The sequence below is a fragment of the Oncorhynchus mykiss genome, chromosome 30 (assembly GCF_013265735.2).
Source record: "Oncorhynchus mykiss isolate Arlee chromosome 30, USDA_OmykA_1.1, whole genome shotgun sequence".
Taxonomy (NCBI): Eukaryota; Metazoa; Chordata; class Actinopteri; order Salmoniformes; family Salmonidae; genus Oncorhynchus; species Oncorhynchus mykiss.
The window spans coordinates 19,889,317-19,903,722 of NC_050570.1; the positions used below are offsets into that span (position 1 = coordinate 19,889,317).

At 44.8% G+C, this 14,406-nt stretch overlaps 1 protein-coding gene across 6 annotated transcripts in view; it reads left to right on the top strand.

The window, feature by feature from the left end:
* The window catches only part of LOC110521501 (F-BAR domain only protein 1), a 46,519-nt gene that overhangs the window by 15,278 nt on the left and 16,835 nt on the right, over positions 1–14,406 (top strand). For all 6 annotated transcript variants that reach the window (XM_021599093.2, XM_036968413.1, XM_036968416.1 and 3 more), the window contains exons 2-7: positions 40–88; positions 8,256–8,347; positions 9,735–9,809; positions 10,497–10,638; positions 11,034–11,186; positions 12,828–12,932. In XM_021599093.2, coding sequence (XP_021454768.1) covers positions 62–88; positions 8,256–8,347; positions 9,735–9,809; positions 10,497–10,638; positions 11,034–11,186; positions 12,828–12,932 — 594 coding nt within the window. In that variant the 5' untranslated portion in view covers positions 40–61. The remainder of the gene's footprint in view (positions 1–39; positions 89–8,255; positions 8,348–9,734; positions 9,810–10,496; positions 10,639–11,033; positions 11,187–12,827; positions 12,933–14,406) is intronic.

The window sequence follows — 14,406 nt, forward strand, 5'->3', positions numbered from 1 at the left end:
CCATTTGTAACATTTTTTTCTTCTCTCACTTTATTGCAGATCCCTATAAAACTGAGTGAAGATGGCATTCTTTAAAAACAACTTCTGGGTGAGTCTATTTGATGTACCATTATGTTCCATGAGGATCATTGGCAGCTCAACATGGAGAGGTGAAAACTGACAGTCAGATTGCATTATGACGATTTGTTTTGGGGGCCATTATACATGAACACTCTAAACCCTTTTACTGCTCATTTCTATGCAGATTGCAGAAGCTAGTAAAAACACAAACACTCACAGACTGGATGTGACACTGACAGTAGAAATCATGGGCCTATCCTTCAGATAATGCTGTACAACTCTTCTGTAGATGAAGGACACCAATGCATGTAGGTTGACTGGCCAATTCTGTCCGTTCCCTGATTCACACATGAGTCATGATGACTTACTTTCAGAGTTAATATTCTGTGAATGATACTGAACCACCACCATACAGCACATCATGTTGCATTCTACCAATCTGTCTCCTGAGTTATCTATCTGAATCATAGAGCGGAGGCTGACTAGTCTCCTTGGTGATGGTGGGAGTAGGGGCACAGGGTTCATTCCTGACACACAGATGAACACAGATCACATCTTTACAATGCCTGGAAAAGGAACCAACAGGAACCACATCAATATGTTCTAGCAGTCCTATAACCTGTGCAATAACGGTACATAATAAGCATGACAGCAATGTAACCCTGACTGTAGCCCCACTAGTCTGATAGGAGAGACCGGAAAAGACATTAGTCAGCTTCTCCTAGGGGGACTATGCCTGTGTACTGCTCTCCTCTGCACACCTGGCTGAGCTATTTCAGGTGTGTCCTAGTTCTAGTACACGACCACTACCCCCTGACCGTGAAAGGGGAAGGATATTTTGGGAAGGATGCTGTGGCAGAAAGTAACAATTGAGTCAGAGGAAACTATACCAGCCATCCATTTGAATTAAATTCAAGGAAATTAGATTCCTATCCTTTATGGAATTCAAAGGTTTTTATAGGATGCAACATTTTGAGACTCTAAAGTTGTTTGTATTGTTTCGTTGTTGAGGGATATCTTATTATGAAAGTATGTGCTTGTTTGTCTATGTACATGAAGCCTCTCTCTGTGGTGGATCCCCTCTGTCCTCATTTTGTGGAGTTGTTGTGTTACTGACTGTGACGGAGGCAGCGTTGAGTGAGTTGTTGTGAGGAGCAGAGTGTGCCGGATTGTCTTGTCTGTTCTGCCTGCCTGCTGGCTGACCAGCATCAAGTCATGTGATCCTGGCTGCCTTTGTGTGGCTGCAGGCAGCAGGGCCTCCATGCCTATGGAGGGGAGCGGAGACCTCCATTGTGTGGAACAAAGGTTGGTCAAAGGTGCTTCCCTCCAACTCAAACCAGGAGGGATGCAACTCTCTCTGATAGTCGAACACCATTCTGTGTCTACAGGCGGCACTGTGTGACTTCCATATTTTCCATCTACATAATGATGTTGGCTTCTCTTCCTAGTCTTAATTAGTCAACAGAGGGAAGGATGAGGAATTGCCATCTGTTATGATTAGGTGCATTCTTAATGAAGTCCTCACTCCAAGTCCTTGGGAGTAGAATGACTCCTTCCTTTCAGATGAAAGAAGGGTGAGTACAGTTTGGGTGTAATGCTCCGTTCAGTGTTTTCATCCCACCTGTTTTGAGCCCCACCTGTTTGGCATTAATACGTGTCACATGAGTTTGCAAACAATGTAAAAAACAACAACATTTGAGTTAATAAAGCTGCGTACAAACATGGTCTCTTTGCTTTCTTGAGTAAGTCAGCTCCGAAATGCAGGTGTTTCAGCCTAGCTCAGTGCTTTCTGTGGTGGAGGGGCAGCCAGAGGAAAATACAGAGCGTAGGGGTTAGGGATCTTCTCTAGTTGCGCTGTGATTGGCTCAGTGTTCGGGGGGGGGGGGGGGGGAATACATTTTGAACGGTCATCCAACTTGGAATTCCAAGTCTGGAACTCTGGCCTCTTTCTAGAGCTCCGACCTGAAGATCACTGACGTCATGATTCAACCTTGTTTTTTTTCCAGAATTCCCCAAGAAGGGCCGCAATACCACCTTCCTGTTCAAGTGAGCACAGCATAACTGAGTCCAAAAATGTATTGTATACTGCTGCATAAATGATGTAATATGCCAGGGAGATATGTATACTGTAGCTAAGAAAGTAATACTAAGTGTATGTTGTGTAGTAAGCTGTTTGTAGCCCATGTGACTCACCCTAATAATTTGGTCCCTTTCTCCCTCATAACGTAGCCTACTGTTCTGACTTGGTGGTGCACATGTAGCCTATAGCCTGTTTTAGACAATATTTGATGATGACGACATTTCTAAGAGCTTTTATTGTCTGCTTATATGCCCCCTTATTTATCCTACGGTTCTGACTTGGTGAACAGGGAGAATACTGTAAGAACGGCCCATGTTCGGAATTCTGTCGCTGTACATTTCAAAAGTGCTGAACAAATCATTATATTGACTACGTCCGTCTTCGCTTTCTCATTGTCTTAATCGATATTAGATTGCCTGTTATCCGCTCATCGTTCCCTTATGCCATAGTTTGTACATCTCAATTGTCAGTAGAAACCACATTTTGTTTAAGCAAGTCAGCCATTTTAGCTATGTTTTTTTATTTAAAAAAGGCAGTAAATGAGGCTGAATGAACTGTTCCGTTGCCGGACAAGGCTCCACTGATGGCCACGTGTATCGGTGGTAAGGATTCACTCCATGGTGCTGAAAAGAAAGCTCTGCTGTTGGGACAACTTTATGTAGGCCCAACAGTTTGGCCACCGTTTTATGGATTGTTTGTGTTGTGTAATTGCTTTACTGGCATGCATTAAAAAAAAAATGCCATCTTGCCCCACCAAGATTTACATGCTAAAATCGCCACTGATCCCAATATAGACATGTTAATGCCCCTGATATCCAATTCCCCTTTGAAATTGCTGAATGGGTGCTCTCGCGTTGAACACCATGAATGCTTTAATTTCTCCTTTTTACTGAAGAACGGTCCATTCAGTTCGTTGCTCCAGAGTCTAGACCCACTAATGCACTACCATTAGGAATTCTAGCAGGACTTTGTGTTGGATGAATCATCTATGTCTTTTTATATAGTTCTCTGCTAGGCCTCATCAAGGCACACTGTCTGTCTGTTCCAGGAAATGGGCCCTGCTCTCCTAGGTGAATTATACCCAACCAATCATTAATCAGCAGAATGAACCCAGTGTTGCCTTTGCTCTTCCCTCGTCAATTTGTGCCTGGCTGTGTCTCTGGGACTCACTGGGCTCTAAGGTCCAGAGCAGACGAATGTAAACCCAGTGGCTGAGACGGATGGGCAGGAATGTTACCAGAGGTCTCTCTCTCTGTCTCTGTCTCTCTCTGGAACTGTTCTTTGCTCTGCTAAATTAGATTAATGGCAGCAGGATAGTGGATTACTGTACCGCTACATAGAGACATTTCAGGGAATTTGCCTTCAGGTTCCTGAGGCCAGATACAAGTGTTCTGGTGATGGTAATAGAAGCATGAGCGTGGACTGCGGTGTGTTTGGGTGTGTGTGCATTGTGCTCAGTCTCTGTCATGGGTTAGTCCTAAACTCAGGATCTCACATGTACCACTGGGCTCCATTCCCTCACCTGCGGCCCAATGGGGCACTGAAGCCATTAATCAGTGTGGCAACAGGGACAGGGACCGGTGCTGTGACCGGATCTCAGCATAAAGTGATGTCCAGAGTAGTTCTACACAGGGATACTGCTGGTCTCTCCCAGGCGCTATGGACCAGGTATCAACTAGTGTAGGTGATGGGTTGTTTTGGGGACTCAGTGAGGCAGTCCTTTAGATGCGGAAGTGGTGTGCTGAGATACTAGGGGTGCTGCTGACACTCTTCCGTGGGATTGCCTGTAAGCACAAAACCTCAGAGTCAGCTAGACGGTCTCTTTCCACGGATACTAACCTGGGTCTATCCAACTATGTTATCATTGTCATACCATATAGGCCTACTATGTCATACCACATATATTCTATATTTTATTCTGCTGACCAGTGAGAGAGGGACAAACTTTCTGTTCTGTTACTGTGTGCCAGGTTTCACATGTGCCCCCCCCTGCATCACAGCACAAGAATGTCCTCCGACACCGGATCCCCTCACTAAGACACTGCTACTCGCTGCTACTCTGGCCACAGAACCTGCTGCCCATAGTGCAGCGATACACTGGTGTTCAACCACAACTCTTGTAACTGGCCAAGGAGGTAACCACACTTACCTAATTAAGCCGGACACGCTCTAGCAGGGGGATCCAGACACGGCTTCTTTATTTAACCACGCCAGTTCCCAATGAGGCCTGCCTTCCAGCACACCGTTTAAAGGAGCATCCCAGGCCTCGTTTGTACAGTAATTATTTTTGTTCATGCCTGAGGGGGAAAGCCAGGGATACTTCTAATTTGAATCAAGTGAGAGTCGTTAGCTGGCCGCGCTGCACAGTACAAAGATGAAATGGGGCAGCAAGTCTTGATTGGCTAACTGCAGTGGGCAGGGAGGGAGGGACGGAGGGAGAGAGAGAGGGGAGGCTGCTGGATGTGGGAGCACCGCTCGCTGGGTGAGAGTTTAGGGTGTTCTGGAAGGAGTGAGTGAGCAGACCCCCTCCCCCAACCCAAACCTCCCAAGGGGCACCCTGCTCCTCAGGAGAAACAGATGGGTCCGGTGATCTGTTAAACAACGACTGTAGCTAATACCTGTAAAACAAGAACCTGGGCTACCTGACTGGACTGACAGACGATGCTGCTCTGTGTTGCATGGAGTACTAATGAATCTCAGCCATGGTGAGAAAGTTGAGTTGTCTGGGTGCCTCCACACAGACCCTCTGTCGCTCCTCTCGTCTCCCACAGATCACATTGTCATTGTAATGAGCTCTCTCTTGCATGTGCAAAACTTTCTTAGGGGAGCTGCATAAATCAGATTGAAAAATAACTGTCAATGACTGCTGGTCATGGTGTGGAATATGAAACAGGTCTGTGTGATGAATGATCTCAGATGGAACATGATGGGTTTAGCTATAATTCATCATTCTAGTCATGGATTTAACTCTTAGGACTTTTTTGGATTATACATTTCTTTTAGGGTGCGATACTGACACACCTCGAAACATACATACACAAACAAACACGTCTGTCACATTAATGAAAGAGCTCACTGTGTCTGTTACCTGAGGAACATGCCACTTCGATACAGCTACGACTTTGTCGTACCAGGGTGGGAGAATTAACAGCTGGTTAGGAGAATTAGGTTAGAAAAAGGGTTAGGGTTAGCGAAAATGCTCTCCTAACCTGCTTCAAAAAGTCACTTGTATTGTGTTTTTAGGGAGTCCCGATTTTAGCCAGTCGTTATTTCTCCTTTCAGGAAACAACGGCATTATAGGAGTTGTTCATAAAGCCTAGACACCATATTAAATGTACCTCTTGTTTTCATTAGCTGATAAAAGAATGTTCATACTAATTTCTAAAGCACAAATGTGTCCATAATTATCAGCTTCGATTGAGACCAGAAATGGTAATTAGGCCTGACTCTTTAGATTAGGCTATTGTGTTTTTGTGAAATAAGCCTTTGTCTAGCTGACTAAGGCCTTGGTGTGTCTTTAGCTCCTTTCACAGAGAAGTTATTTGGCAGTTGGACTGACTTGAACAGTAGTAGCTTTATGTATTGTTTGTTTGGGGTTCCTTTTCTGAAAATCACCTGTCACTCATCCTTACATTCACTGCATGTATGACTGCTTGGGACCTGGTGATTTGAATATCATTGTTGCTTTGTTTTTTAACTTTAATTTGGCTATTTGCTAATATGTTTTAATGATCACCAATGCCTTATGATAATACTGTAGGCTATGTTTTAGATTGTGTGTGTGGCATTCACACTGGGGATACAGCACCTAGTCAGAGAGGTTAGCATAGTGAAGGGAACTATATACCTGCTTTGTGTTCAGGGCTGAGCAGGGCAGGTCACCTTCCTCTGGGTGCAGATGGGAGAGAGGGATGGACAAAGACTATGGCATAATTTCACTTCCATAGAGAAGGAAAGGTATTGGAGAGTCACATGTGAATTAAAATCTCTGCATTAACTAGTGTACTGCATGCAGTGGTGGAAAAAGTACCCTTATAAAATACTACTTGAGTAAAAGTCTAAATGTATTTGGTTGTAAATATACTTTGGTATTAAAAGTAAATGTAATTGCTAAAATATACTTAAGTATCAAAAGTAAAAGTATAAATAATTCCAAACCACATCACATTTTGGAGTTATACCTCCTGTTTTTCATGCCTCTGACATGCGGTAATGATAAATACTAGTGTAACAGCCCACCGTTTTCTTGACATTTTTTATTAATTATTGTCATAGGCTCATATTTTACCGGTACCGTATACCTCCACTATTTATTTTGCTGGGACGGCGTACCAGACCGTACCGCCTTACTTTTAACCCTGGATTTGAATCCAAATCCTTTGACCCCTACTGAGGCCATCAGCCCATCACCACTCTCCTGCCTGAGTAGACCCACGTCTCAAAGCAACGATTGTGTTTGTCTGTGTGTCTGTAACTGTGGTGTCTGTAACTGTGGTGTCTGTAACTGGTGTCTGTAACTGTGGTGTTGTGGTGTCTGTAACTGTGGTGTCTGTAACTGTGGTGTTGTGGTGTCTGTAACTGTGGTGTTGTGGTGTCTGTAACTGTGGTGTCTAACTGGTGTCTAACTGTGGTGTATGTAACTGGTGTCTGTAACTGTGGTGTTGTGGTGTCTGTAACTGTGGTGTCTGTAACTGGTGTCTGTAACTGTGGTGTTGTGGTGTCTGTAACTGTGGTGTCTGTAACTGTGGTGTTGTGGTGTCTGTAACTGTGGTGTTGTGGTGTCTGTAACTGTGGTGTCTGTAACTGTGGTTTTGTGGTGTTTGTGTGTGTGGTGTCTGTAACTGTGGTTTTGTGGTGTTTGTGTGTGTGGTGTCTGTAACTGTGGTGTCTGTAACTGTGGTTTTGTGGTGTTTGTGTGTGTGGTGTCTGTAACTGTGGTGTTGTGGTGTCTGTAACTGTGGTTTTGTGGTGTTTGTGTGTGTGGTGTCTGTAACTGTGGTTTTGTGGTGTTTGTGTGTGTGGTGTCTGTAACTGTGGTGTCTGTAACTGTGGTTTTGTGGTGTTTGTCTGTGTGGTGTCTGTAACTGTGGTGTTGGCCTACTCCTAGCTTCTCTCTGGGAACCTTGGCATTCCAGCCATTCCCCTGCTACTAAAAGCGTGTCTCTCTAGCAGGGTATTTCTAGTGTTGAGGTGCAGCCGCCTGCCTGTCAGGACAGCCTACACAACGGCCCCGCTGTTGACATCAAAGTGGGGGCTTCAAGGAACAGGCTATTTTTAACGCTGCCTCTGTTAACTCTGCTGTTATGTGATAACTCTTTTGTTGTTGTTGTATTTTTTTAGTATTGTCTGTAGGAAGGGAATCCTGATTTAAACTTCTAGTTCACATTGCCTCCCTGTGCCAGTCTTGATGAAATCTGCACAAGGCTGCTAAGGTACAGGAAGACAAAAGGAGAAAGCTTCTGCACACTTTGGGTCAATGCAAATTCTGATTTAATGCTATAGAACAATAGATCTGAAATTTGCATGGACCCTGTGGAAAGACTACTTCGGCCAATGAAAATGACTTTCTGAAGAACAACTCGGCTTGCAGTCGGCCTGTCTATGAAAAATGTATTTCTGTTTCCTTAAACCAGTGTCATGATTGCTTGTGGTTCCCCACTGAGCGAAACAAGAAGACAGCCACAGTATTAAAGGTCATGGAAGAAAACAACATGAGTTGTGTTTATGTCATCACCAGCTCCCAGGCATAATTCTGTTGGAGAGATAAAGGCATGTCTGTTTTCTCCAACCGTGTGTCAACCTTGGTTCTGGTTGCTTAACAACAAGAGAAACATCCACAATATTTTAAAGGTCATGATGAAAGAAAACAGTATTTTATTTTGTTTCTGTTCATTTGTGTTCAATGCTACTATGCTCCAAGGGTCCTCAATGAATAAGTAACAGAAGTGTTGAGTGAATTTAAATAAGAAAGACATGTATTTCCTGAGGTCGTAGGTTTGTCTGCCATCGCCTGCTATTTGTCACATCTTTCATGTTGAGGAATCTATAAATCCCTTAGAGATGCAGTACAATCTAATTCTGTGGCTCACCAAGGTGTTGTCTGTGCTTTTTGCAGGGGGAGAAGAATGCAGGTTTTGACTTGCTGTACCACAACATGAAGCATGGCCAGATTGCTACCAAGGAGCTGGCAGAGTTTGTCCGTGAGAGGTGAGGTGTTGTTTGGGCTGGGATGTTCCGGAGAGGTGGTACATGAGTAACGTGGGAGTGATGTTTCTTAATCAGTTTGGTTTTCAACTCATCCATCCATTTTGAAAAAGTCATTTTTCTAAACGCTCATAAATGTTTTGAAGTTTGCCTTTTTAAAAAGACTGATTCCAATACTGGCTACAGGGCCTTGTCGCTTCCTTTCATAGTCATGTCTTAGTGCAGAGGAACGGCTCCATCAGTCTCCCCTGCCTTCTAATCCACATAACTGGGCTGCATTTGAACTCAGGCCAGCACATGGGAGTGTTAAGAGAGAGACACACACTCTCACGCAATACAAGACACGGCCCTCAAGACAAGGAGCTCCCTGTCTTACTATACAAATATACACACACACTTGCAGTAGCTGTGTTTTTGCCTGTTATCTGGGCACTCAGCTCCGGTAACATGTCAGTCTGAATAATCCTCCTGGATTGTTTTCCCAGAAGTCGCCTGTCTTTATTCAGTCTGTTAATGAGTCAATTAGCTGAAAGTTGAACACTCATTGTAGTATTTAAGCCTGGCCTTACAGGGCTTTTCTCCCCAGAGGGGAAGACCACAACCTGCACTGTCAGACCAATGTCATAGTCTTGACTTCATAAGATCCGAACCACTGCACATTCCCCACAGAAGGGAGGAAATTCAGTTATCTACTTGGAGAGAACAAAGTGTCAGTCAGGAAATTAAACAAGACATTGCAGGGAAGATGTCCCTCATGACAGACAGACCAACCCATTGAGCTGATTGATTCCCCACGCTCAGTGCAGAGGAGCTCTTTCTCAATCTGGATGTTCAATGTATCTAAAAGTTTAATGTCATGTATTCTAACCCTTTGTAGGGCCTCGCTACCCCTCTTCAAGGTGTACTTGTTCTCCATAAAGAGCTGTGTCTGTTGCCGGAGGCCTGTGAAACTGCACTGATTTGTTTGTTTATTACATTGCTCGTTCCTTGTCAGAGTGAGAGTGGGTTGTTACCCCCCAGGTATACTGATCTACTTTCTTCTCCGTGGGTGCTACAGATGGGTATTAAAGTTGTATGTTCCTCCTGCAGAAATGAGGCCATTTTATTATTTACATTTGGGTCAGGGCAACATTTACAGAGTATTGAAGCTAAATATTTATTTTTCCTTTGCCTGGTTGTTTATGCCTTTAGGTTTGTGCTTTATTCTGCTCTGTACATGATAATATGACATTATGCTAGTAAAATATGCAGTTGTTTTGTGTGAGCCGGAAGGGGACGAGTTTAGATTTATCTGTAGTTGGATGCAGGATTTCCAATGCTGAGACTGCATAGACCATCACTCTGCCTGGTTTGTTACTTACCAGCCACGGGCTCAATCTGTGGTTCTCAGGGCTGCCATCGAGGAGACCTACTCCAAGTCCATGAGCAAACTGGCCAAAATGGCAAGCAATGGAAGCCCACTAGGGTGAGTATATTAGAAAACTCTTGACATCAACATCTCAGTTTAAAATGCAATCAACTGTTTCAGGGTGCCTAGAGGATTTACAGGAGTTTGTCTGTAGGGTTTGATTCTCTTGGCCAGGGTCTATGGTTTACTGGGTGGTAGCAGGCCGGGGTCTATGGTTTACTGGGTGGTAGCAGGCCGGGGTCTATGTTTTACTGGGTCGTAGCAGGCCGGGGTCTATGGTTTACTGGGTCGTAGCAGACCGGGGTCTATGGTTTACCGGGTCGTAGCAGGCCGGGTCTATGGTTTACCGGGTCGTAGCAGGCCGGGGTCTGTGGTTTACCGGGTCGTAGCAGGCCGGGGTCTGTGGTTTACCCGGGTCGTAGCAGGCCGGGGTCTGTGGTTTACCCGGGTCGTAGCCGGCCGGGGTCTGTGGTTTACCCGGGTCGTAGCCGGCCGGGGTCTGTGGTTTACCCGGGTCGTAGCAGGCCGGGGTCTGTGGTTTACCCGGGTCGTAGCAGGCCGGGGTCTGTGGTTTGTTTAACTCTAGAAATGCACCATAAAGATTGAACTTTAATGTCATATTACCGTTCAAACAAAATGTATGAAATTGCATCTGTTAATGTATGTGATTATTAGATAAAAAAAAACACGATGTTGGTGTTAGGACCTTGTACTGTAGGTGACATATTGCTCTATGTCTCACAGGACGTTTGCTCCTATGTGGGACTTGTTCCGGGTGTCATCAGACAAGCTGGCCCTCTGCCACCTGGAGCTGATGCGTAAGATGAATGACCTCATCCGGGACATCAACAAGTATGGTGACGAGCAGGTCAAAGTTCACCGCAAGGTAACATTTCTCACCATATCTTTCTATGATCACGACCCCTCTATCCCCCACATCATTCATTATATTATATTATAAACTGGGTGGTTTGAGCCCTGAATGCTGATTGGCTGAAAGCCATGGTATATCAGACCGTATATAACGGGTATGAGAGAACATAAAAATGTTTCTGCTCTAATTATGTGGGTAACCAGTTTATAATAGCAGTAAGGCGCCTCGGGGGTTTGTGATATATGGCCAATATACCACGGCTAAGGGCTGTGTCCAGGCACTCCACGTTGTGCATAAGAACTGCCCTTAGCTGTGGTATATTGGCCCTATACCACACCCCCTCAGGCATTATGGCTTAAATATATAATGAAAATGTTAATAATATGTGCATGGTGTGTTTCTCACAGACCAAGGAGGAGCAGGTGGGGACCCTGGACGCTGTTCAGGCCGTCCAGGTGCAGAGTGGTCACCTCCAGAAGTTCAGGGAGGGATACCACGCTAAGTGTATTGAGCTGGACCGACTGAGGAAAGAGGGAGCTCCCCAGAAAGAACTGGAGAAGGTCTGTCACTAGGCATCAATGAACACATTCCGTATAATACAGTATAGCTGTATAAACTGTTATATGAGCACAGGTGTTAATGAGTAGTTGCTGAAAGTACACTGACTAAGATAGACAGTTGAACAAGGTTGTGATTATTATAGCAGATCATATGTTCTCAATGATGACTCACCAGGATGAATAAAGGTTCCAGTAATGGCTGGAGGAAGTCTATAATCATCCCCTCTCTCTCACTAGGAGGAAGTCTATAATCATCCCCTCTCTCTCTCACTAGGAGGAAGTCTATAATCATCCCCTCTCTCTCTCACTAGGAGGAAGTCTATAATCATCCCCTCTCTCTCACTAGGAGGAAGTCTATAATCATCCCTTCTCTCTCACTAGGAGGAAGTCTATAATCATCCCCTCTCTCTCACTAGGAGGAAGTCTATAATCATCCCCTCTCTCTCACTAGGAGGAAGTCTATTATCATCCCCTCTCTCTCACTAGGAGGAAGTCTATAATCATCCCCTCTCTCTCACTAGGAGGAATTCTATAATCCTCCCCTCTCTCTCACTAGGAGGAAGTCTATAATCCTCCCCTCTCTCTCACTAGGAGGAAGTCTATAATCCTCCCCTCTCTCTCACTAGGAGGAAGTCTATAATCATCCCCTCTCTCTCACTAGGAGGAAGTCTATAATCCTCCCCTCTCTCTCACTAGGAGGAAGTCTATAATCATCCCCTCTCTCTCACTAGGAGGAAGTCTATAATCATCCCCTCTCTCTCACTAGGAGGAAGTCTATAATCCTCCCCTCTCTCTCACTAGGAGGAAGTCTATAATCCTCCCCTCTCTCTCACTAGGAGAAAGTCTATAATCCTCCCCTCTCTCTCACTAGGCGGAAGTCTATAATCATCCCCTCTCTCACTAGGAGGAAGTCTATAATCCTCCCCTCTCTCTCACTAGGAGGAAGTCTATAATCATCCCCTCTCTCTCACTAGGAGGAAGTCTATAATCCTCCCCTCTCTCTCACTAGGAGGAAGTCTATAATCATCCCCTCTCTCTCACTAGGAGGAAGTCTATAATCATCCCCTCTCTCTCTCACTAGGAGGAAGTCTATAATCCTCCCCTCTCTCTCACTAGGAGGAAGTCTATAATCCTCCCCTCTCTCTCACTAGGAGGAAGTCTATAATCCTCCCCTCTCTCTCACTAGGAGGAAGTCTATAATCCTCCCCTCTCTCTCACTAGGAGGAAGTCTATAATCCTCCCCTCTCTCTCACTAGGAGGAAGTCTATAATCCTCCCCTCTCTCTCACTAGGAGGAAGTCTATAATCCTCCCCTCTCTCTCACTAGGAGGAAGTCTATAATCCTCCCCTCTCTCTCACTAGGAGGAAGTCTATAATCATCCCCTCTCTCTCACTAGGAGGAAGTCTATAATCATCCCCTCTCTCTCACTAGGAGGAAGTCTATAATCATCCCCTCTCTCTCACTAGGAGAAAGTCTATAATCATCCCCTCTCTCTCACTAGGAGGAAGTCTATAATCATCCCCTCTCTCTCACTAGGAGGAAGTCTATAATCATCCCCTCTCTCTCACTAGGAGGAAGTCTATAATCATCCCCTCTCTCTCACTAGGAGAAAGTCTATAATCATCCCCTCTCTCTCACTAGGCGGAGATGAAGTCTAAGAAATCTGCAGAGTCGTTTGCTGTGTGTATAGAGAAGTATAACCGCGTGGGAGGAGACTTCGAGCAGAAGATGAGCGAATCAGCCCAGGTCAGTCGGTCCACTGGGCCTGGGGCGGGTTACTTAGACACACTCAATCCTGGGGTTCCCTTAAGTTAACAAACCGTTTTTGTTCACAATGAACACGTCTCCATGGCTACCTGCACAGTTTCCAAGGAAACCCTCAACAAATCCTGGTGACCAATTACCTGTTAATAGCTAATGGAAGATCTGTCCCTGATAATGAGTGAGGAGGAGAGAGCTCGGGGGATTTCATGAAGACTACAGCCCAGAGCATGATGGGTGAAATGACCTGTTCTTTCAAGCTATTACTCTAGCCCACTTGCAGTGTTGTGATTAGTACCTGGTTATTACCTTGGATGGGACCTCTATTATACTCCACTGCTCTGGTCTGTACCTGGTTCTCTTCCTGTACAGTTGCCTCTGGTCTGTACCTGGTTCTCTTCCTGTACAGTTGCCTCTGGTCTTTGACTTTGGGTTCTTTTGGTTTATTTCTTACCACTTAACTGCACTTTGCGGTAGTTTGCGGCAGTGTTTTGTGGGTATTTTGAGTAGCATTTTGTTGTGCTTTGGGGTATTTTGAGTAGCATTTTGTTGTGCTTTGCGGTAGTTTGCGCCAGTGTTTTGTGGGTATTTTGAGTAGCATTTTGTTGTGCTTTGCGGTAGTTTGCGCCAGTGTTTTGTGGGTATTTTGAGTAGCATTTTGTTGTGCTTTGGGGTATTTTTAATAGCATTTTGTTGTGCTTTGCGGTAGTTTGCGCCAGTCTTTTGTGGGTGGTTTGAGTAGCATTTTGTTGTGCTTTGCGGTAGTTTGCGCCAGTGTTTTGTGGGTATTTTGAGTAGCATTTTGTTGTGCTTTGCGGTATTTTTAGTAGCATTTTGGTGTGCTTTGCGGTAGTTTGCGCCAGTGTTTTGTGGGTATTTTGAGTAGCATTTTGTTGTGCTTTGCGTTAGTTTGCGCTAGTGTTTTGTGGGAATTTTGAGTAGCATTTTGTTGTGCTTTGCGGTAGTTTGCGCCAGTGTTTTGTGGGTATTTTGAGTAGCATTTTGTTGTGCTTAGCGGTATTTTTAGTAGCATTTTGGTGTGCTTTGCGGTAGTTTGCGCCAGTCTTTTGTGGGTGGTTTGAGTAGCATTTTGTTGTGCTTTGCGGTAGCTTGCGCCAGTGTTTTGTGGGTATTTTGAGTAGCATTTTGTTGTGCTTTGCGGCAGTTTGCGCCAGTGTTTTGTGGGTATTTTGAGTAGCATTTTGTTGTGCTTTGCGGTAGTTTGCGCTAGTGTTTTGTGGGAATTTTGAGTAGCATTTTGTTGTGCTTTGCGGTAGTTTGCGCCAGTGTTTTGTTGGTATTTTGAGTAGCATTTTGTTGTGCTTTGCGGTATTTTTAGTAGCATTTTGGTGTGCTTTGCGGTAGTTTGCGCCAGTCTTTTGTGGGTGGTTTGAGTAGCATTTTGTTGTGCTTTGCGGTAGCTTGCGCCAGTGTTTTGTGGGTATCTTGAGTAGCATTT